The following is a 21,961-nucleotide window of genomic DNA, read 5'->3' as shown; positions in this document are numbered from 1 at the left end:
AAAATGATTGTTGTAGCGTCTTCATCAACCCTCTCTCCTTTTTAAAATTGAGGTATAATTGATACATACAACATTTTAGTTCCAGGGGTAAAAACTATGATTTGATATTTGTTTAAATTATGAAATAATCACTGCAGTAAGACTAGTTAGCATTTGAACAGAACTCAGAATAACGGAGTAAACCATACAAAGATCTCTGTAGAGGAAATAGTAAGAGAAGGATCATGCCCTGTATTTTGGGAAGCAACAGGAAAGCTGATATGGCTACAAGCTTATGTAGGGAAAAGGAGAGAATAACAGGTTAGTTTCTAGAGGTGGGCAAGGGCCAAATTGTGAATAGCCTTTTAGGCTGAAATATTATTTATTTTCCCAGTGTGATGGGAAGTCACTGGAGGGCTTTTTATAGGAGATGACATTGATTTCCGTTTCTGAAAGACCACTTCAACTGCTAGATGAGAATATACTGTAAAGCGGTGGGAATGAAAGCAGGGAGACTAGGAGAGAGGATAGTACTTTGATCTCAAATGTTTATGTTTGGAGATGATGAGAGGTGGTCTGATGGAAAGGAAAGACTGAGGGTAATGCAGGAAGAAGGAATCAGGGATGATTCCTGGGTAATTCACTTGGTCTGAACAATTGGAGGTGAACGGCTATGCTATGTACTGAGATGGTTACTCAGGAGAAGCAGGTTGGGGGGAGGTGCAAGGATGGTATCAGATTTTAAAAATACCTAATGGACATGTTGGTAGAAGTATTGAGGATAAAAAGCATTTTATAAAAATTGTAATACTTTTCTAGATTAAATAAATTTAACTTTCTTAACTTCTGTAAATAGGACTGTTGCCCAACTTAGTATTACTACTTTTGTGTCTTAATCCATTTTATTAATACTAAAATCCTTCCTAATCCCAAGGGAGAAAGTTTTTTTTTTTTTTTCCCCCACTTTATTGCTGTGTTAAGATTTTTTGTGAACCAGCTTCTTGGCTTGAAAGTGTGTGTTTTTCTCACAAATATAATGAGTGATCTCAGACACTTTATCCTTTAGTACAAAGTATCAAGCATTCCAAGAGGTAAGTTTTGACATAAAGAATAAGAGAAACATGACATAGGTTATGGGCTCACTTTGTAAAGATGTCTAAATTTGCTTTAACTTTGAAAAGAGTTAATGCATTTTTATTATTTTTATAAGTGATTCAAGTTTATTTACTTTTTCTCTAATTTTCATAAAATATCTTTGTTAGTAATTTAATGTCATACTAAAATCATATCTTATTTACTTATATTTTCCTAATCAGTTAGTTGATGACACAGGTTAGAGAAGTGTAGAGGATTGCCACAATTTTATATTTAGGAACTTTTGATTTTATTGACATCATCAAAATATGTTTAAATATCATGAAATAAGATACTGAGCCTTTATATAATCTCCTAAATACCTTATGTATTAAGATGATCAGCATTTTTATGTATGTGTTTAAACTGACTCAAAGAATTTTTAATTTGCCAGTTCTTTCTCATAAGTGTGGTTCCATATAAACTTTCTTATTTTAAATACTGATTTCAAATTAACATCATGGTTTTGAGGGAAGAAGGTGGTATATCCAGATGAATGTTTCTGATGCCTTGTAAGGGTTTGAATCTTGGCTGCTCTATTGTATTAACTTGGATAAATTAATCCCTCTGTGCTTTAGTTTTCTCATTTGTAAAGTGGAGAAAGTAACCCATATGATTGCTGTTAGGATTAGAGAAATTAATGAAATAGAGTGATTAGGATAGTGCCAGGTGCACAGACACTCAGTAATTGGTGGGTATTTTTATAATTACGGCTTTCATTGTTGCATCCAGGTAAACCATTTGTTACATGATACTTGTTTTCCTAAGTAAAGCTGACTCTGAGGAGTTGAATCACACTATTGCCTAATGATAATATCCTCTTTTCTGAGTAGCCTTTAGCAAATCACGTGTTCAGTTTAAATTGATACACGAGTAATTTGATATGTCAAGTATAATAATATAACATTGTTTGGTAGTAATTGGTTGAATTTGTTAAGGAATAGGATTTTTCCATATTGAGCTTATTACAAATAACACTGTAGGATGTTTGATTAAAGATTTTTAGTTGTCATGATTTTAAGCACTGGTCTAGATCAGAACATACAAATATGTAAGTTACATATATAATGATAAATTTTATAGTAGTCACATTGAAAAGAAACAGGTAGGGAACTCCCTGGTGATCCAGTTCTCAGGACTCTGCATTTTCACTGCCTGGGTTCAGTCCCTCAAGCCATGTGGTGTGACCAAAAAAAAAGGAAGAAAAACAACAAAAAACCTAAAAACAGGTAAAATTAATTTGTATAGAATCATTTATTTAAATATATATAAAATATTTCAATGTGAAATTGATGTTTTAAAATTATTGAGATATTATCATCTTATGTCTACAAAACGAAGTGTGTATTTTTTATAGTTACTGTACATCTCAATTTGGACTAGCTCTGTTTCAGGTTCTTAATAGCCATGTACAGCCAGTGGCTGCAGTATGGGACAGCACAGATCTGGCTGTATTTATTGAAAAATCCCTGTTAAAGAAATGTTTCCACTGGTATTTTTTCTTAATTACTATCATTTTAATGCTTCTGAACTAAAAGTTTTATAGGTTAAAATATTCAAGAGGGAAATTCATTTAAGATAGGTAATTTCTAAGTATGTAAGCCAATTGAAATTCAGAAAAGCACATGCTACTGTGTATTATTTTAAAGTGCAAATACTTAAAATATGTGGTGTCTGCCAGCAGATTACTTAAATAATTATTGGGTTTCTTCTATGTCCTTAGCATTAATATTTAGTGATACATTTTTCTTCAGCAGGTGTAAGATTTTGAGGGGTTAGTTACTATACTTTACCACAATATGTGTAGTAAAGATAAATTATATTGGAACTCAGTTGGAAAATAGTTTTTTATATTTATATATATACTTAAAAATTTTTTTTCATTTCATGTGATATACATTGTATATATGTAATGATTTTTTTCATTGTGGTTTGTTCAGACCAATATTTTTATTTTCTGTGTACCTTTAATTAGAAGAAAAAACTTACATACTCTCATAAAATGGAATTGTTGATTGAAAATAACTTTTTTTGTTTTGTTACTCTTCCATTAGATAATGAAAAGTCCAAACTTTATCACTGAACTTTTGTGAATCAATATTGTCAAAAACCCCACTATGGTTCTTTTTTGCTTAAAGTAGCAATTTTTGCAACTAACTAGTTCACTTTATGTTTTTTTTTTTTTGTTTCAGGCCGCTCATACTCTGTATGTTCTCCAAGAATGCTTAATCAGTGTCTAGAATCCTTGGTGCAGAAAGTACAAAGTGGGGTAGTAATAAACTTTGAGAAAGCAGGACCAGATCCTTCCCCTGTAGAAGGTATTATTGTCATTTTCTTACAGACATTTTAAACTTGCTTTATCAAGTATTCAGCTAGAACTGAAAAATTACTATGATTTGGTTTTAACGTTGACAAGGTCAAATTATTAAGATGACAAAAGAGCTGTTGGTAAAGTGGCACGATTAAATAGGAAAGTCAAGGTTGTATGATAGTGGTTTGGTCGTATTGCCTTTTTATATTGGTTGTTCATAGCCTGATAATTTGTAAGAGCTAAAACCCTTTTTAAAAAAACATGAACAGAATAGTGTATTTCATTTTTTAGTATTGTAACATTGACTCTCTCCAGCGTATGTGCCTCTCCCGTGTCCCTTGATTCACAAGAGTGTTCAGCCCTAGGTGTTTATTTAATTCCTTAGCTACAATTTTTACTAAAGATCAGACTGATCAGAACCAAATGGTTGGTGTGGTTCCAAAACTGAGAAACCAGCCTTTGCTATTGAACTTGATTCTTTTAACTCTAGCTGAGCCCTGCCTGGCTTTATTCTAATATTCTGTGATCATGAACTATTTATATTAGCCAGAGGGTATAAGGAGTTTTGCCAGAACCAACGGACGGCTTACATCTGGACCCTCTGCCTTGTACGACATAGCTGAAAACCAGAATTAGAAAGTCGTTAATGACACTTTGGCAGAGGTAAGGCAGTAGAGTGGGTAACTGGGAGAAGAGAAAGGTCATAGAGATGAGAGCAGAAGATGGAAAGATTATATAAATTATATTGCTGTGTTCAATTTAAAAAAAAGAAACCTTAAAAGAATTGAATTGTTAGACATGGAATATATTTATTTTAAAATTATTTTAGGACTTTGCTTAGAATTAGGCACTCAGTAAATGTTTGCTGTACTGTTGAAGAGAGTTCCCATTTTCTAGGATTGTTTTAGATTAAAGGTAGGTGCCTCAAATCTGTATTTATACATTAGACTTTTGTTCTAGTTTTTAGGCTTTAGGTAAAATGATTTTTAAAAAATACTTATTTAGCCGTGCTACTGCTGCTAGGTCACTTCAGTTGTGTCCAACTCTGTGCGACCCCAGAGACGGCAGCCCACCAGGCTCCTCTGTCCCTGGGATTCTCCAGGCCAGAACACTGGAGTGGGTTGCCATTTCCTTCTCCAATGCATGAAAGTGAAAAGTGAAAGTGAAGGCGCTCAGTCGTGTCCGACTCACTCTTAGCGACCCCATGGACTGCAGCCTACCAGGCTCCTCCATCCATGGGATTTTCCAGGCAAGAGTACTGGAGTGGGGTGCCATTGCCTTCTCCATATTTAGCCATAGTTACTTAGTGTTTACTAAGCTGAGCATGATGATGAAAAAATTGATTATTTGCCCTTATCATCTGGTGGGGGGAAACATGTCATTCGTTAAGCAAGTATTTCCTGTGAAGTATATTGGGCAAGCAAAGGATGCTGTGGGACCTCCTTTCAATTGTGGAACTCAAAGAGTCGAAATTTGCTGATGTTACCCTCTCATGAATTCTGGTCTAATCTAAATTTTAAAGTCTTAGTCGTGATAGTATTCTACTGTTTAAGAAAAACAGGAAAATCCAGAACTGAACAAGTATTAAGATATTTTTACTAAGTAATATTAGACATAGTTTAACTTCTTATGTTTTTTCCCTTTAATGATATTTACTTTTTAAAATTTCTTTGCTATAGATGGGCAGCCAGACATATCAAGACCTTTTGGATCGCAGCCTTGGCACAGTTGTCACAAACTCATTTATGTCAGACCAAATCCTAAAACTGGGGTTCCTATAGGTCACTGGCCTGTTCCAGAATCTTTCTGGCCAGATCAAAATTCTCCAACACTAGTAAGTACCAGAGATTGTGACTTCATAATAGTAACTGCTTTTCATACCAGCTTTAAGTACTACTGTCAGTTAAAGGTGTGGCTATTGTATAGAAATTAGACAGATGTTCAAGTGCTATGATAAGCTGTTATTTGCTTTAGTATACTGTGTTGTTCATTATAAAATAATAGAAAAGAGGCATCGTTTTCCTTTGGAATCTGAAGTTATGCTTATGTTTTTATTATTGCATCTGATTACAGAATCATAGATATATATTCTAAATATATAAATAACATAAGGCTTTGTTCTCAGGGACATAATACAGAATTTAAATGAATGGTTATAAAATAATTTTGATGGTTTCCCTGCAGCCATTTAGGACTTAATCTTAGAAATTCATGTTGATTTGCATAGTTTTAGTTATATTCAGTGTTCTCAGTCTGGAAGTTTAAGATAGAAAAGATTTTCTGGTCTTATTTATAGGAATTATTTTTAGTAACAGTAGGGCTTGTTGAGTGGTCATGATGAATTATCAGTATTCACTATATGGTTCTTATAATAATAGGGTAAATTTAACAAATATCTATTCAGTCTTGTTAATACACATTTTTCAGATTAGTATTTTTTGTAGTAACTCAGAGGACACTGGAATATTTTGTGGGAGAGCCTGACAGTGGTTCTTTTGATGTTACCCTTAGAAGATAAGAATTGTTATTTCAAAGATCTTTAAGTAGTCTTTAATAACTTTTGATGTGGCTGTCATTTATGAATTAAGTTAAACTCTTTGAAATCTTTCATACTTTAAATCTGTATCAACTCTTCAGGATAATTTTTTACTTTTGTTCTATACAAGAGCTGTGATATTTCTTTTGTTCATTAGGGATTTAATGAAGTAGTACATGAAATAAAGTTTCTATACATTTCAGTGAGAGATCGTCTTCCTTTTTTTGATTGAACCATGATAGTTTTTTAGTCTAACCTTAGAGAGCTCTCGATTCTTTGGTGATTTTAATTTCTCTTCTGGAGCCTTTCAGAATTCTGAAAGAACAGCTATCATATTTGTATGAAATATTATATTGTTACTTATTCAGTTATATTTAACACTTACAGTAGTGCATATGGTACATGTTGAGTCCGCATAGGAAGAGATCCAAAGCCAGTATCACAGGCATTATCTATCAATATTACTCTAGTGGTCTATTGCAGATTGTTACAAGCTATAGAGGATTTTGGAATGTGGATAGGATTTTAGTTGGAACAGAAAACAATGTTGAAAGTATGGAAGTAGGAAAGAACAAGGTGAATTTAGAGGAATGGAAAGTATCTGAGGATAGGTGGTTCATAATATGTCTGTAGGACACTGAGAATACTATTAAATAGACTAGATTGCTCATGACTTTACATGCAAGGTTAAGGAATTTGAGCTTTTCTCAGTGGGGTTCTTAGAACTGAAGACATTTCTAAGACTGTTGCTTTAGGAAAATTAATCTGGTGGTTGTTACATGCAGCAGAATCAGCAGATGAATTGGCAGGTAAGCTGTTTACCTAGAGGACTATTGCTATAGTTGACTTAATACAGAGCTGTTGTGCTTAGTCACTCAGTCGTGTCCGACTCTTTGTGACCCCATGGACTGTAACCCGCCAGCCTCCTCTGTCCATGGAATTCTCCAGGCAAGAATACTGGAGTGGGTTGCCATTTCCTTCTCCAGGGGATCTTCCCAACTCAGGGATTGAACCCAGGTCTTCGGCATTGCAAGCAGATTCTGTACTGTCTGAGCCACCAGGGAAGCCCAATATAGAGCTAGTAAGAGTTTGAATTAAGATGTTGGAAGAGAGAATGTTAAAAAAGAGATATTGGAAAGAACTGGCAAATTTTAGTAACTGAAGGATATTAGAGGGGAAATTAAATTTCTATAAATAATAGGATTTCATATAAGAGGTACTGATACTGAAATTAAATGTGATTTATTAGAGACTGGTTCTGAATTTGAATTATGGCTCTACCAGTTATTAGCCATGTCTTTGGTTAATTATCTTCTTTAAGCCTCAATTTACCATCTGTTAAATAAAGATAATAACTCCTATCTCATAGGATTATTTTGGATATTAAATGGATCTTAGTATTTTCATCCAAAAAAACCCCGTGAATTTCATAGACTGATTCAATAAGCTGTTTGTCAGGTACGTGACAGGTACAGGAGCAGAAGATAAGTAAAACATAGTGCTTCCCATCTGGAACCTTCTGTAGGAAGGTCAGCTGTATAAACATGATAGAGTCCAGTGTGCCACATGTCAAAGTGGTGGAGCAGAGGCCAGATGAGGTGGTACCTGACTGCCTGGTGTGGGTTTGGGGTATGTGGTAAGAGTGTATCAGGAAAGAAGCCTCTTAGAGGTTGGTACTTGCCAGTTCAGACTTCAAAATTTTGTTTGCATTAGGCAAGGAAGAAAACTGAAAAGCAGCCAGGGATAACATGAAACACGGGAGCATGAAAAGACAGTGATTTCTTTGGGCCACTGCAAGTTGTTTTTAAGGCTGGAGCACAGGGTGTATATGGGGTGGTAGTTAAAAGGCATATAGGGACCATACAGTCAAGGCTCTTTGTTTAAAAAAAAAAAACCCAAAAGAGTCTGGCCCTATTTTTAGGTGATTGGATGCTACTTTTACTCAATAATTTGAGGCAGGAAAATTATATGATTATATTTATATTTCATGGCCATGGGGTTGATTGGAGGGGGCTGACTAATTAGGGATACTAATTAAAAATATACAGTTGTACAAATCTAGTCTAAGAAATTATGAAGGCATGAATTAGAGTGGTAAGAAATAGAAGAGATGAGAAATCAGAGAGATGAGAATTTAGCACTGACAGAGGGCAGCATCTAAAGTAGTGAGCATCTGCCCCATATTTATGTGTTTGCTAAGTGGCTTAGAATTTGTGGTATCACTGAATCTAGGTCTTTGTGACAGTTAAGTATGGAGGGTAAGGCGGAGATAATTAAGGATAACATTTAGGTTTTTAGAACAGGTTATGTGGTTTGGGGGTGAAATAATGAATTGGGTAGTACTATGTTTGAGGGACCTATAGAAAATTGAGGTTATGTCCAGTAGGTGTTTAGATACATGAAGAGAAATGAAAGATGGTCCCAAGACAGTAGTTTTGGGAGCCACCAGTGTATGTACTGATAGATAGTAACTGAAGCTAAAAGGAGTCCTTTGTATTTATGAAGTTTCACATTATTTCCTCATAGCTCATATTTTCTTCACCAGTCTTCTTTTGGTGAGACTTTTAGGAAGGAGACTGTTAAAGAGGGGGAATTGAATAACATGCCTTTTTTTTTTTTTTTTTTTTCTTTAAAAGTATTGCAGTTTTTTCAGCTCTAGACCAGGGTCTCCAGAGTGGGGCATATTTACCATAGGGGTAACCAATAGTTTACTGGAATAGCAAAGGAAACCAATAGAACGTCTATTTGTTTTTTCTATTTTTTAATATTATTTTGGTATATATTATATACCTATAGATTAATAATTTACAAGTATATATATATTTAAAACCTCATACTGATCAGTGTGCATCATCAGTTTGGAAATCAGGTAGTTAACCTGCTACAACTGTGGCCTTAGGAAGGTTTCTAATTACATTAACTACTTGTTAGATGTAAAAATTAATGAGCACTTAGTTAATCCTAAAATACTGCATTTAAGTTTTCTGATGAATTTGATTTTAAGACTTAAAAAACTTTAATCCTGTGCAGATTTTGAAGTGTTTATTTTTTTTTCTTGTGCATATTGATAGTTTAAGCATTACATTTTTAAGTATTATCTTTCCGCTTAGTGGTGCTTTTGATAGTAAATTAAACTCTCACTAGTGAAACTGAGAAACTGAGTAAACTCTGACGGTGAGGGATACGAAAAGTTTGTTTCTGAGAGTTTGTGCAAGAGTAACAGTAAGACTTTGCCTTCTAGCCACCTCGTACATCTCATCCTGTAGTGAAGTTCTCCTGTACAGACTGTGAACCCATGGTTATTGACAAATTGCCTTTTGACAAATATGAGTTGGAACCTTCACCGCTGACTCAGTTTATCCTGGAAAGAAAATCTCCTCAGACATGTTGGCAGGTAAGCTGAAAGACTGCAGTGATTTAAAAAATTTATTTAATTTTATTGAGGTGTAATTGATCGACACTGTTGTTGCATTAGTTTCAGGTGTACAGCAAGCTACCTGTTACACATGGACATACAGCCTCTCTTTTCAGAGTCTTTTCCATATAGGTAGAGCATTATAGAGTAATGGTCCCTGTGCTGTGTAGTAGTAGGTCCTTATTAGTTCCATCTATTTTATATACAGTAGTGTGTATATGTCAATTGCAATCTCCCAGTTTATCCCTCCCTGCCTCCTTAAACCCCAGTAACCATAAATTTATTTTTCATATCTCTCACTCTTTCTGTTTCGTAGGTAAGTTCATTTGTAGCCTTTCTGTTTAGATTTCACATATAAGCAATATCATGGTATTTGTCTTTCTCAGTCTGACTTAATTTCACTCAGTATTAGTTCAGTTCAGTTCAGTCGCTCAGTCGTGTCCGACTCTTGGCGACCCCATGAACTGCAGCATGCCAGGCCTCCCTGTCCATCACCAACTCCCAGAGTCCACCCAAACCCATGTCCATTGAGTCGGTGATGCCATCCAACCATCTCATCCTCTGTTGTCCCCTTCTCCTGCTCTCAATCCTTCCCAGCATCAGGGTCTTTTCAAATTAGTCAGCTCTTTACTCAGTATTAGAACCTCTAAAAATTTAATTTGGTGTTGTTTTTTTTTTAATTTGGTGTTTTTTAAAAAGTCAAATTGAATCCATGGTTTATATAACATTCTGCAAAGGTTATTAAATGTGAACTTTTAACTACTTTTTAACAGGTATATGTGAGCAATAGTGCAAAATACAGTGAACTTGGCCATCCCTTTGGTTACTTGAAAGCCAGTACAGCACTGAACTGTGTCAACTTATTCGTGATGCCTTACAATTACCCAGTGCTCCTTCCCCTTTTAGGTAAGTCATTCTTGTCATGTTCTCTGTGGCCTAGCATACATATGAATTTTCCTAAAAGCAATCTTTGGGAACATCCCTCCCTTTTTGAGTTTTCTTGTCTTCTGGAAATTAATGAAGATTTTTATTAATATTTTAAAATATTGAAGCTGTTAAGGGTTTTATAGCAACCTCTGCATGTTTCTGATATATTGAAAGTCAGGGTCAAACACCTTTGATTCTACAAACTATTGAAGATAATACTATATTTTGTTTCTAAATTAAATATTCTAAGTTTTTTGCAAATCAGATATCTTACATAGTTAGAATTAGTAATGCAGACTTTGTGTATGGTAAATAATTAAGATATTTTGTAGAAGCATAGTTCTTGGATCTGAGTATTTTCTTTTTAAGAATTTTATTTTGGCAAATTTTTTAGTGCATGAATTTGTTCTAAAATAATATTCTAAATAATATTGATAAGCCTAAAGTTGATTGGAGACCCTTTGGCTGTAATTTTTTGAGGGGTGCTATTGGAGAAGGCATCTTTTCCTTCATGGAATTGCACCAGATTTAAAGCTTAATAGACAAAATATTAGTAGGTATGTTTTCATGTATAGTTTGTTTCTGTATTCCAGTCTGTTTCATATCTAGATTTTCCTTGTGTATTTTCTCATTCTACCTTTATTATTTAATTTGAGACCTTAATTGGCACCCTTTCATTTTTAAAGTGGTATTACTACTACTCAAAAATGTCAGAACCCCAAATTTATCACCTTTAATTTTGTTAAAAATATATAATTGATGTTTCCTCTCTCTCTTGTAAATAGTAAAGCAAACTTTAAAAATGAAACTTACTTGACTTGGTTTTCATGTGTGAAAACACTGAATGATGATAGTTTGTTCTCATTATGCATTCATTTATAGATGATCTGTTTAAAGTCCATAAAGCAAAACCAACATTGAAATGGAGACAGTCATTTGAAAGTTATTTGAAGACAATGCCTCCCTACTATCTTGGGGTAAGAATATTATTCTTAAAAATAGAATGTTATAAAATGTTGTATTATGCTTATAGTTTACTGTAGGTATTAAAGCTTTTATTTATTGCTGTTACAGAATAAATGTCATGAAAAATTTACAAATGACCCATATAAATATGAGAAAGAAATGTTTCAGTGATTTGCAGAATAATGATGATGGTGAGAATATATATAATGCTTATCCAGGCCTGCCTGATACTATCCTCAGCACTTTACATGTGTTACTTAACCTCATTTAATTTATATGGTAACTGTATGAGGCAGAAATAACTGTTTTTATTTCACAGATATGGAAACTAAGACACTAAAAAATTAAACAATTCATCTAAGGCTACACAGCTAATATCAGGGTCAGGAATTCAATCCCAGGCAGCTGGCTTTAGAATTTAAGCTTTTACAATTAACCTTTTTAAATTGCAGTTTTATAATTATTTCTCCTTACAGGTACAAAAAAAGGTTTGTTTGCATTATTCTCTGAATCTCAAGAAACATTCCCTGAAACCTGGTGTATCACAATAGGACCAGTAATACATATATTATTAAATACATTGTTGTTGTTGAGTTGCTAAGTCATGTCCGACTCTTTGTGACCCCATGGACAGTAGACTGCCAGGCTTCTCTGTCCATGGGATTCTCCAGGAAAATAATTACTTTATTGATTTTGTGAAAAATAACTTCTAGAACACTTGATTAAAACATTACTTCTGCTTTTACTGCAGGAATATTGTAGTATTCAACTGTAATCTTTCTAAATGGTCTCTAATAACATTAATTTCTTAAGCTTTGAAATCATGTATTATAGTTGTAAGAGAAAATCTGTGTGTGTCTAGCAGATAGTACCAGCTGTGTAGGAGACGGGAAAGGAGGAAACACTGGAATATGAACTGCTGCATATATTTGACTCATGTTTCATAGCATCTGGGGGGATGTAGCCAGTGCCACATGGATATTAAATATCTGGTCTGGGATTTGATTCCAGTTTGACACCAGTGCTTTTATACACTTTGTAATATGTCAGTGGGTGGCTGTCATCCTTTTTCTGACTCTGTCCCATTCACATATGCTAGACTGTTGTGCCAGTGACATTTTTCATTGCACAAAGTAGTTCTTAATTAGCCTATCCTTACCCAAGGTAAGAATCTTCTATTATCCTTGACTCCTCTTTTCACTTACCACCCAAGTTCTATCAAATCTATATCTGCAATGTGTCTTCTGCCCTCTTTTTCCAGATGATACTAAGAAGTCCAGGACTCCACACTTTCTTACTCTGGGGGTTGTTATTACAGTCTCTAATCCTTTAGTATTTCAAACTGCCTTTGATACCACTGACAAACATTTTAATGAAGTACAAATATGATTATGTGACCCTTATTGAAGAAAAGGAGAGGTTTTGCGGGGGTGAATTTTTCAAAATTGACAACACATTTATGGCCCCACTGGTAAAGAATCGGCCTGCAATGCAGGAGACCTGGGTTCTATGCCTGGGTTGGGAAGATCCCCTGGAGAAGTGAATGGCTACCCACTCCAGTATTCTGGCCTGGACATTCCATGGACTGTATAGTCCATGGGGCCTCAAAGAGTCGGACATGACTGAGCAACTTTCACTTTCACTTTTCATGGCTATAAATTTTTGACAAGCTTAGGATTGAGTGTGATATTTTCTTTTTTTCCTATAGCCTTTGAAGAAAGCTGTTAGAATGATGGGAGCACCTAACCTAATAGCAGACAGTATGGAATATGGACTTAGTTACAGTGTCATTTCATACCTCAAAAAACTGAGTCAGCAGGTAATGTTAAGAAATAGAGCCATTAAGTATTTTGAATGGTATTGGCCAAGTTGGTCAATAGGCCAGATACTAGTTCTTGATGGTTCTAGTAGAATTGTATTAATAGATTACGTTTTAAAACCACATATATATTAACATAATTCTCAAGTGCATGATATGCTATGTTTTGAAATGACAATTTCAAATAATAATTTCTAGTTTGTGAAAATAGCTTTATTAATGTGATCCTAGCCTTATATGTTAACATTCCTCATGTTTTCTTTTGGGAAATTTGTTAGAAATTTGTTTTTCTTAGTCAAAAAATATAAGTTTCTTTTGCTTTATGTTTTAAAACCTATAGCATTTTCTATAAAAATGGGAGTTTCTTTTGAAATATGTATAAAAATACTGAATTTTGTCCTTTTGGATATAAATCACGTTAGTAGATACCAGATTAGTCAAGCAGTATACCCTTTGACTGCCAAGTTATTAAAATTATATAAAGCACAATTTTTCCAGTACTTTGCCATCTCTACTTCAACTGCTAATTGAATTGTAGAAGAGTCAAAATATTGCTGTTTGCCTAATCTGTGAAAATTTAGTTATGTGCTAGTAATAATGTCTTTAAGTAGATATTGATAAGATTGTTTTCTAATTTTATGTCACCTCTGAATTGGGAATTTTTATTTAGGGTGTATTAACTAACATATCATGGTTTCAATGTAGTGGGTGTTAATAAATCTAAGTTGTGTTTGTGTGATTTTCTCCAAAAGGTAAGAATTGTGATGATTTAAAATCATAAGACATTATTGTTTAAACTGTGTTCAGTTTACCAAGCATTTGACATAGACTGCATAACTTAAGTAGTGTTTTTAATTCCTTATGTTCTTTTAAAATGTGATAAATACTTAATTTATAAAAGACTGAAACTACTTTTAGCCTTTAATTTACCAGTTCAGATCACATGAAGACAGCTTTTATTTATTTTTGCTTTAGGCCAAAATAGAATCTGATCGAGTCATCGGTTCTGTAGGCAAAAAAGTAGTACAGGAAACTGGAATTAAAGTCCGAAGCAGATCACATGGTTTATCAATGGCTTATAGGAAAGATTTTCAACAGCTGCTCCAGGGAATTTCAGAGGATGTTCCTCACAGACTGCTGGACCTTAATATGAAAGAATACACTGGGTTCCAAGTTGCTTTGCTCAATAAGGTAATAGTTATGTGAATTTTGTACTGCTCTAGTAATAGTCTATATTGTCAAATATGTCAAATTTTCTATTAACTGATACCCAGTTTGTCCAAACTTCTATACCTCTGCAGAATAATGATCAATTATGCTATTAATATTATTGAATCATTGAATTTTAAAACACTATACATGGTGAGTGGATGAGCAGATGGACTGATGAAGAGCAAACCATCATGTTCATTTTATAGATAGAAAACAGGCTTAGAGATTGCCTGAAGTTACATAGCTAATAGTAGAATTCACTGTAGTTTGATACTTATACTACTGACCTTGGCTGCACAGTATAATCCTGAAATGCTTTATGAATACTCATTATTAGAAAGATCTTCATCCCAGTTGCCTGTTTGTCAAAACTGACAGACTGGTTCTAAAATTTATATGGAGGTATAAAGGTCCTAGAGTAGCTGAAACAATTTTGGGAAAGAATAAAGCTGAAAGACTTGCACTGTCTAATTTTAAAAGTTACTATAAAGCTGCAGTGATCAACATATGTGTTGCCGGCATGAGGAAAAATATTTTGGTCAGTGGGACAGAAGTAGACCTTCATATATAAAGTTAATTTTTAACAAAGATGCCAGAATAATTTAGTGGGTAAGAAGACAGTCTTTTCAACAAATAGGGTGGGAACAGTTGGCTATCCATCTGCAAAATAATGAACTTGATCCTTATATTAGTTAATGTGATCATAGTTACAAATGTAAGAACTGAAACTATAAACTTCTACAGGAAAAATATCTATAAGATGTTGGATCTTGGGTCAATGAAGATTTCTAAAATACAACACAAAAAACACATACACATAACAATTTCATACACTGAACTTCAGTAAAATTATCATTTTTGTCTTCAGAAGAAACTTTGAAGTTTCTCCCAGACAAGCTACAGCCTGGGAGAAAAGCATATGCTGAATAAAGAACTTGTATCAAAATATATAAAGAAATCATAAGACTTAGTAATAAAAAGATAAGCATCCAATAAAAAAATACACAAAGTATTTGAATAGACACCTTACCAGGTAGGATATACAGACCTGAACAAGCACATGAAAAGATGTTCAACATTATTAGTCAAGTGGGGAAATGCAAATTAAAACCACAGTGAGATACCACTTTATGCCCACTAGAATGGCTAAAATTTAAGACTGAAAAATATGAAGTGTTGGTAAGGTTATAGAGTAGCTGGAACTCTTACACATTGTTGATGAAAATTATCAACAGTTAATTTGCAGTTTCTTAGGAAAGGTAAATGTTGCTGTATACCAACAGTTCTACTTGTAGGTATCTACTGAGATAAATGCAAATACGTGTGTATAAAGGGTTTATATGCAAATATTCATAGCAGCATTAGTAATTGCCCCAAACTGAAAACAGTCCAGTTCAGTTCAGTCGCTCAGTAGTGTCCAACTCTTTGCGACCCCATGAATTGCAGCACGCCAGGCCTCCCTGTCTATCACCAACTCCCAGAGTTCACTGAGACTCATGTCCATCGAGTCAGTGATGCCATCCAGCCATCTCATCCTCCATTGTCCCTTTCTCCTCCTGCCCCCAATCCCTCCCAGCATCAGAGTCTTTTCCAATGAGTCAGCTCTTTGCTTGAGGTGGCCAGAGTACTGGAGTTTCAGCTTTAGCATCATTCCTTCCAAAGAAATCCCAGGGCTGATCTTCTTCAGAATGGACTGGTTGGATCTCCTTGCAGTCCAAGGGACTCGCAAGAGTCTTCTCCTGCACCACTGTTCAAAAGCATTAATTCTTCGGTGCTCAGCCTTCTTCACAGTCCAACTCTCACATCCATACATGACCACAGGAAAAACCATAGCCTTGACTAGATGGACCTTAGTTGGCAAAGTAATGTCTCTGCTTTTGAATATGCTATCTAGGTTGGTCATAACTTTCCTTCCAAGGAGTAAGCGTCTTTTAATTTCACGGCTGCAGTCACCATCTGCAGTGATTTTGGAGCCCAGAAAAATAAAGTCAGCCACTGTTTCCCCATCTATTTCCCATGAAGTGATGGGACCGGATGCCATGATCTTCGTTTTCTGAATGTTGAGCTTTAAGCCAACTCTTTCACTCTTCACTTTCACTTTCATCAAGAGGCTTTTGAGTTCCTCTTCACTTTCTGCCATAAGGGTGGGTGGTGTCATCTGCATATCTGAGGTTATTGATATTTCTCCCGGCAATCTTGATTCCAGCTTGTGTTTCTTCTAGTCCAGCATTTCTCATAATGTACTCATAATGTACATAATGCATAGAAGTTAAATAAGCAGGGTGACAATATACAGCCTTGACGTACTCCTTTTCCTATTTGGAACCAGTCTGTTGTTCCATGTCCAGTTCTAACTGTTGCTTCCTGACCTGCATACAGATTTCTCAAGAGGCAGGTCAGGTGGTCTGGTATTCCCATCTCTTTCAGAATTTTCCACAGTGTATTGTGATCCACACAGTCAAGGCTTTGGCATAGTCAATAAAGCAGAAATAGATGTTTTTCTGGAACTCTCTTGCTTTTTCCATGATCCAGAGGATGTTGGCAATTTGATCTCTGGTTCCTCTGCCTTTTCTAAAACCAGCTTGAACATCGGGAAGTTCATGGTTCACATATTGCTGAAGCCTGGCTTGGAAAATTTTGAGCATTACTTTACTAGCATGTGAGATGAGTGCAATTGTGCGGTAGTTTGAGAATTCTTTGGCATTGCCTTTCTTTGGGATTGGAATGAAAACTGATTCCAGTCCTGTGGCCACTGCTGAGTTTTCCAAATTTGCTGGCATATTGAGTGCAGCACTTTGACAGCATCATCATTAAGGATTTGAAATAGCTCAACTGGAATTCCATCACCTCCACTAGCTTTGTTCCTAGTGATGCTTTCTAATGCCCACTTGACTTCACGTTCCAGGATGTCTGGCTCTAGGTCAGTGATCACACCATCGTGATTATCTGGGTCATGAAGATCTTTTTTGTACAGTTCTTCTGTGTATTCTTGCCACCTCTTCTTAATGTCTTCTGCTTCTGTTAGGTCCATACCATTTCTGTCCTTTATCAAGCCCATCTTTGCATGAAATGTTCCCTTGGTATCTCTAATTTTCTTGAAGAGATCTCTAGTCTTTCCCATTCTGTTGTTTTCCTCTTTTTCCTTGCATTGGTCGCTGAGGAAGGCTTTCTTATCTCCTCTTGTTATTCTTTGGAACTCTGCTTTCAGATGCTTATATCTTTCCTTTTCTCCTTTGCTTTTCGCTTCTCTCCTTTTCACAGCTATTTGTAAGGCCTCCCCAGACAGCCATTTTGCTTTTTTGCATTTCTTTTCCATGGGGATGGTCTTGATGCCTGTCTCCTGTACAGTGTCACAAACCTCATTCCATAGTTCATTAGGCACTCTTATCTATCAGATCTAGGCCCTTAAATCTATTTCTCACTTCCACTGTATAATCATAAGGGATTTGATTTAGGTCATACCTGAATGGTCTAGTGGTTTTCCCTACTTTCTTCAATTTCAGTCTGAATTTGGTAATAAGGAGTTCATGAGCCACAGTCAGCTCCTGGTCTTGTTTTTGTTGACTGTATAGAGCTTCTCCATCTTTGGCTGCAAAGAATATAATCAGTCTGATTTCGGTGTTAACCATCTGGTGATCATCAACTGGTGAATGGATAAAGATACAGTATATCCATGTAAAAAGGAAAAGACAGTAAAAAGGAATAAACTACCAATACATGAACAACATGGATGAATCTCAAAAACATGTTTGTGGAAAGAAGCCAGATAGAAAAGATTACATATTGCAAGATTCCATTTATGAAATGGGTTGTAGAGAGACAGAAAGCAGATTAGTGGTTGCGGGGATAGGAATTGCAAGTGACTGCAAATGGGCACATGGAAACTTGTGGAGTGATAGGGATGTTCTAAAACTGATCCTAGTGTTGGTTTAACAACTGTACATTTATTAACGCTCAAACTGTTTATGTAAAATGGGTTGTTTTATGGTATGTAAATTACACATCAAAGCTTTTATTTACTTCTGTTAGCCAGGATACATAATGAAATCTTGGACAGATATGAGTTTGAGATAATTCGGTTGAGCTTCACTACCGAGTTTTTATCTTTTGGTTATTAAAACAGTACATTACAATGGTATCATATCTATTTATTCTATTTTTTTAAGCTAATTAGTTGACTTGTATATCTTATTTTCAAAGCTGTGCTGCGGGCTAGAGATTGTAGTCTCTTAATTCTGTTTCAAAATACATTTTGTCTTTGAATCTTTTTAAAACAGGATTTGAAGCCACAGACGTTTAGAAATGCATATGACATACCAAGACGGAATCTTTTGGATCACTTAACAAGAATGAGATCTAATCTTTTGAAGAGCACCCGCAGATTTCTTAAAGGACAGGATGAAGGTTAGATCATGGTTTTAATATTGGTATTTCTTCAGTAAACTTTTCTTTATATTGAAAATACAGAGTGTTATTGTAACTTTTAAAGAGTTGACTGTAATATTACATTCTCATTGAATGAAGGATAAAGTTGAGTCATCTCTAATTGTCTACACTTCTTCCTACCATCACTGTTGCCCCAAATTCTGTTCTCCAGAGGAAACAACCTTTGGTAATAGCTTAGTTTCCTTGTGGCTTTCTTCATACATTCACATACACAGGCACACACAAAATCATTTTCTTGTGATCTACTAGTATCTGATAGTTTAACTCGGAATGGCCAATATATGTCATATTCTAGTATTTCCTTAACCATACCTTTGGCACCTACAAATCAAGTCAGATGAGAACTTAACCCTTTTGCCAACTCTGATGTAAAGGATCATCTATGTGATAACCTCTTTTCTGTAAATTATGCTTTAACTAAATTCTGCTTTGGAGTCGAATAGAAGAGACATTTTCATAGAAGGGTTACACATACTGTTTATTCTATATACTGAAACTAACGGCAATATTTTTGCTTTGTTTAGAAGATAAAATTGATTATTTAAAATTTTATTAAAAAGCACTCAAGATTTTATGTCACAATACTTATAATGGCAACAAACTAATTTAGAATATATGGTAAGGAAAAGTTGCCTGGAATAGACCAGGTAGCATTCACACACAAGAACACATTATTTGTTAACTAAATGGAAGGTAGTTTCAGCGAAGTTAACTTTTGTTATTGATTTGTTCTGTTTGAAAAGACCAAGTGCACAGTGTTCCTATAGCACAAATGGGGAATTACCAGGAGTACCTCAAGCAAGTACCTTCTCCATTAAGAGAACTTGATCCTGATCAGCCTCGGAGGTTGCATACATTTGGCAACCCCTTTAAGCTGGATAAAAAGGTAAATTTGAAGTGTTCGATTATATAATTTTTTTTTTGTGGGAGGCACAGTAGATTTAATAGTTCTTAATTTAACTAAAGTAAGCCGAAATTATTTGCTTGGTAGAATACTATGTCAACATCTTTAAAATGTACTTTAATGGGAATTGGAGTTTGTCGTACAACTGAAAACCATATGTAAAGTCAGGGAAATTCTTCATTGTTACAGGGTATGATGATAGATGAGGCAGATGAATTTGTGGCTGGACCTCAAAATAAACATAAACGACCTGGAGAACCAAATATGCAAGGTGTCCCTAAGAGACGACGCTGCATGTCTCCACTGCTGAGGGGCCGGCAGCAGAGCCCAGTTGTGAACAACCACATCGGAGGGAAAGGCCCACCGGCACCTATGACCCAAGCACAGCCAGACCTCATTAAACCCCTTCCTCTTCATAAAAGTAAGAGTTTTTCTTTAAACAGTATTTGCTGCTTTTAGTTTGGTTCTTCATGAGAGAGAGTTTTCTGATATAGAAAAAGTGAATAAAGTTCCAAGAGTGTCTAGAGAAGATATTTGTTTATTCCAGATTAGCATGTAATCATTTTTTATGTCTTTTTAATGAACATTTCATATATTCATTCATTATGCTTAATAGCTATCATGATTTGAAATATCATTTGCAAATCTTTAGCGTTTAGAAATGACAGTTTTTAAAGGGGCATTATCAATACCCACAGAAAGATAGTTTTCAATTTGTTTAATTCGGCAACTAATTATTAAATGATATGCTAATTTAGACAGGGTTAGGCATTGAGATGTAGCTGTAAACAGATAATAGGGATCTCTGCCTTCATTTATAATGAGGAAAGAAAGTCATCACACATTTCCTTAGAAGTGTGATGAATATTACAAAAAGGGAAGTCAAGTATACTTGGGAAAGTATTTGGCAAGAGGATTTAGTCTGTGGGGTCAAGGCAGTTTACTGAGGAGGTTCTGTTTAAGCCAACACTTGACGGATGAATGGAAATTAGTAAACTGAAGCTGTGCATTTACCTATGTGACAGTAATAGTGCTCTTACAGGAAGAGTACACTCAGAGGCAAACTGGGAGGAGCAGGGCATTAAGGGAACTGAAGCATTCTGGTATATTTGCGGGCTGCTGGGAATGAGGTAAGGTGAGAACCAAAAGATAGACATGCAGAGTCTAGATCATAGCGGGTCTTGGAAGCCATTGTAAAAAATTCTAGACTTTATTCTAAGGACAGTGAAAATCCATTGAAAGAGGTAGTGATCTGATCTGATTGGCATTTCATAAAGACCAGGCTGACATTACTGTGTGGAGTATTTTTTGTTGTTCAGTCGCTGAGTCAAGTGGAATATTATTGGGGAAGAATGAGAGTTGATGAAGGGAATGTTTAATGGAGTAATTAATTATAGGTGGTGATCATTCATGGGTAAGAACATCTTAACTGGAGAGAAGCCAAATATGATCCCTCCTGATGGGATTACACAGTACTACATTTGAAGTATCTGCCACCCAAAATACTGATCAAGCCTCTGTAGCTACAGGGAAATAATTAGCAAAATCCAGATTGTGGTAAATTACAGGACAAAGAATCTGGTGTGGATATATTTTTCCAGGAAAAAAAGCATAGAAAAAAGAGAGGTACAGAAGGATTTTATAGATGAAAGAGCAAGAGTTTTCACAAGAGTGCGTGGAGAAATGCTCTTGAAGTGGCATTGGAAAGAAAAGGGACTAGTGACGCCACCTCATTTTAAGTCCATGGAGAGAGTTTGAGAGCGAGGGCTTTCTTTGCAGGCGAGTTGGATTTCAGTTAAAACAGGAGTTGCTGTTGAGATTATTCATAGAAGTTTGCAAATCATGGAGTAAGATTTAGGATGAAGGAAGGGAGTCAGAAGTTCAAAGAATTTTTGTGGCGGGGAGGGAGTTTAAATTTTGAATAGTAAGGTGATGAATTCAGCTGGATCCTGGTGGTTTGGTGAGCAATCAGGGAACTGAGAATTCAGCTGCTTTCTCTGGTGAGCAAATACAATAATCTGATATTAAGTGGCAAGCTTGCAAGCCTTTTACGTCTAGTCTAGTGAACTGAAGTGGAACCAGCTACTCTTCATTGCTCAAGTAGTAAAGACCATGTGGATGGTTATATGGAAAGGCGCTCTGGAGGTTTGGGGCCATGTTGCTGCAGAATACTGATTAGCTTAAGCTTCCTGTGTTGACTTTTGCCTCTAAATAGTAACTGAGTAAGGCAGAGGTAAGTTGGATTGAACTGCTGCTGCTAAGTCGCTTCAGTCGTGTCCGACTCTGTGCTACCCCAGAGACAGCAGCCCACC

General features: G+C 35.4%; 1 protein-coding gene across 2 annotated transcripts in view; it reads left to right on the top strand.

Annotated features, from left to right (window-relative positions):
- The window catches only part of INTS6 (integrator complex subunit 6), an 83,252-nt gene that overhangs the window by 56,898 nt on the left and 4,393 nt on the right, over nucleotides 1–21,961 (top strand). For both annotated transcript variants that reach the window (XM_055542212.1, XM_055542213.1), the window contains 10 exons: nucleotides 3,306–3,431; nucleotides 5,104–5,258; nucleotides 9,202–9,354; nucleotides 10,149–10,281; nucleotides 11,185–11,279; nucleotides 12,977–13,087; nucleotides 14,063–14,278; nucleotides 18,577–18,703; nucleotides 19,489–19,631; nucleotides 19,839–20,070. In XM_055542212.1, coding sequence (XP_055398187.1) covers nucleotides 3,306–3,431; nucleotides 5,104–5,258; nucleotides 9,202–9,354; nucleotides 10,149–10,281; nucleotides 11,185–11,279; nucleotides 12,977–13,087; nucleotides 14,063–14,278; nucleotides 18,577–18,703; nucleotides 19,489–19,631; nucleotides 19,839–20,070 — 1,491 coding nt within the window. The remainder of the gene's footprint in view (nucleotides 1–3,305; nucleotides 3,432–5,103; nucleotides 5,259–9,201; nucleotides 9,355–10,148; nucleotides 10,282–11,184; nucleotides 11,280–12,976; nucleotides 13,088–14,062; nucleotides 14,279–18,576; nucleotides 18,704–19,488; nucleotides 19,632–19,838; nucleotides 20,071–21,961) is intronic.

This window comes from Bubalus kerabau, chromosome 12 (genome assembly GCF_029407905.1).
Source record: "Bubalus kerabau isolate K-KA32 ecotype Philippines breed swamp buffalo chromosome 12, PCC_UOA_SB_1v2, whole genome shotgun sequence".
In the NCBI taxonomy this organism is placed as follows: Eukaryota; Metazoa; Chordata; class Mammalia; order Artiodactyla; family Bovidae; genus Bubalus; species Bubalus kerabau.
Note: the sequence above shows the minus strand (reverse complement) of the source record. Positions and strands in the feature narration are given on the sequence as shown.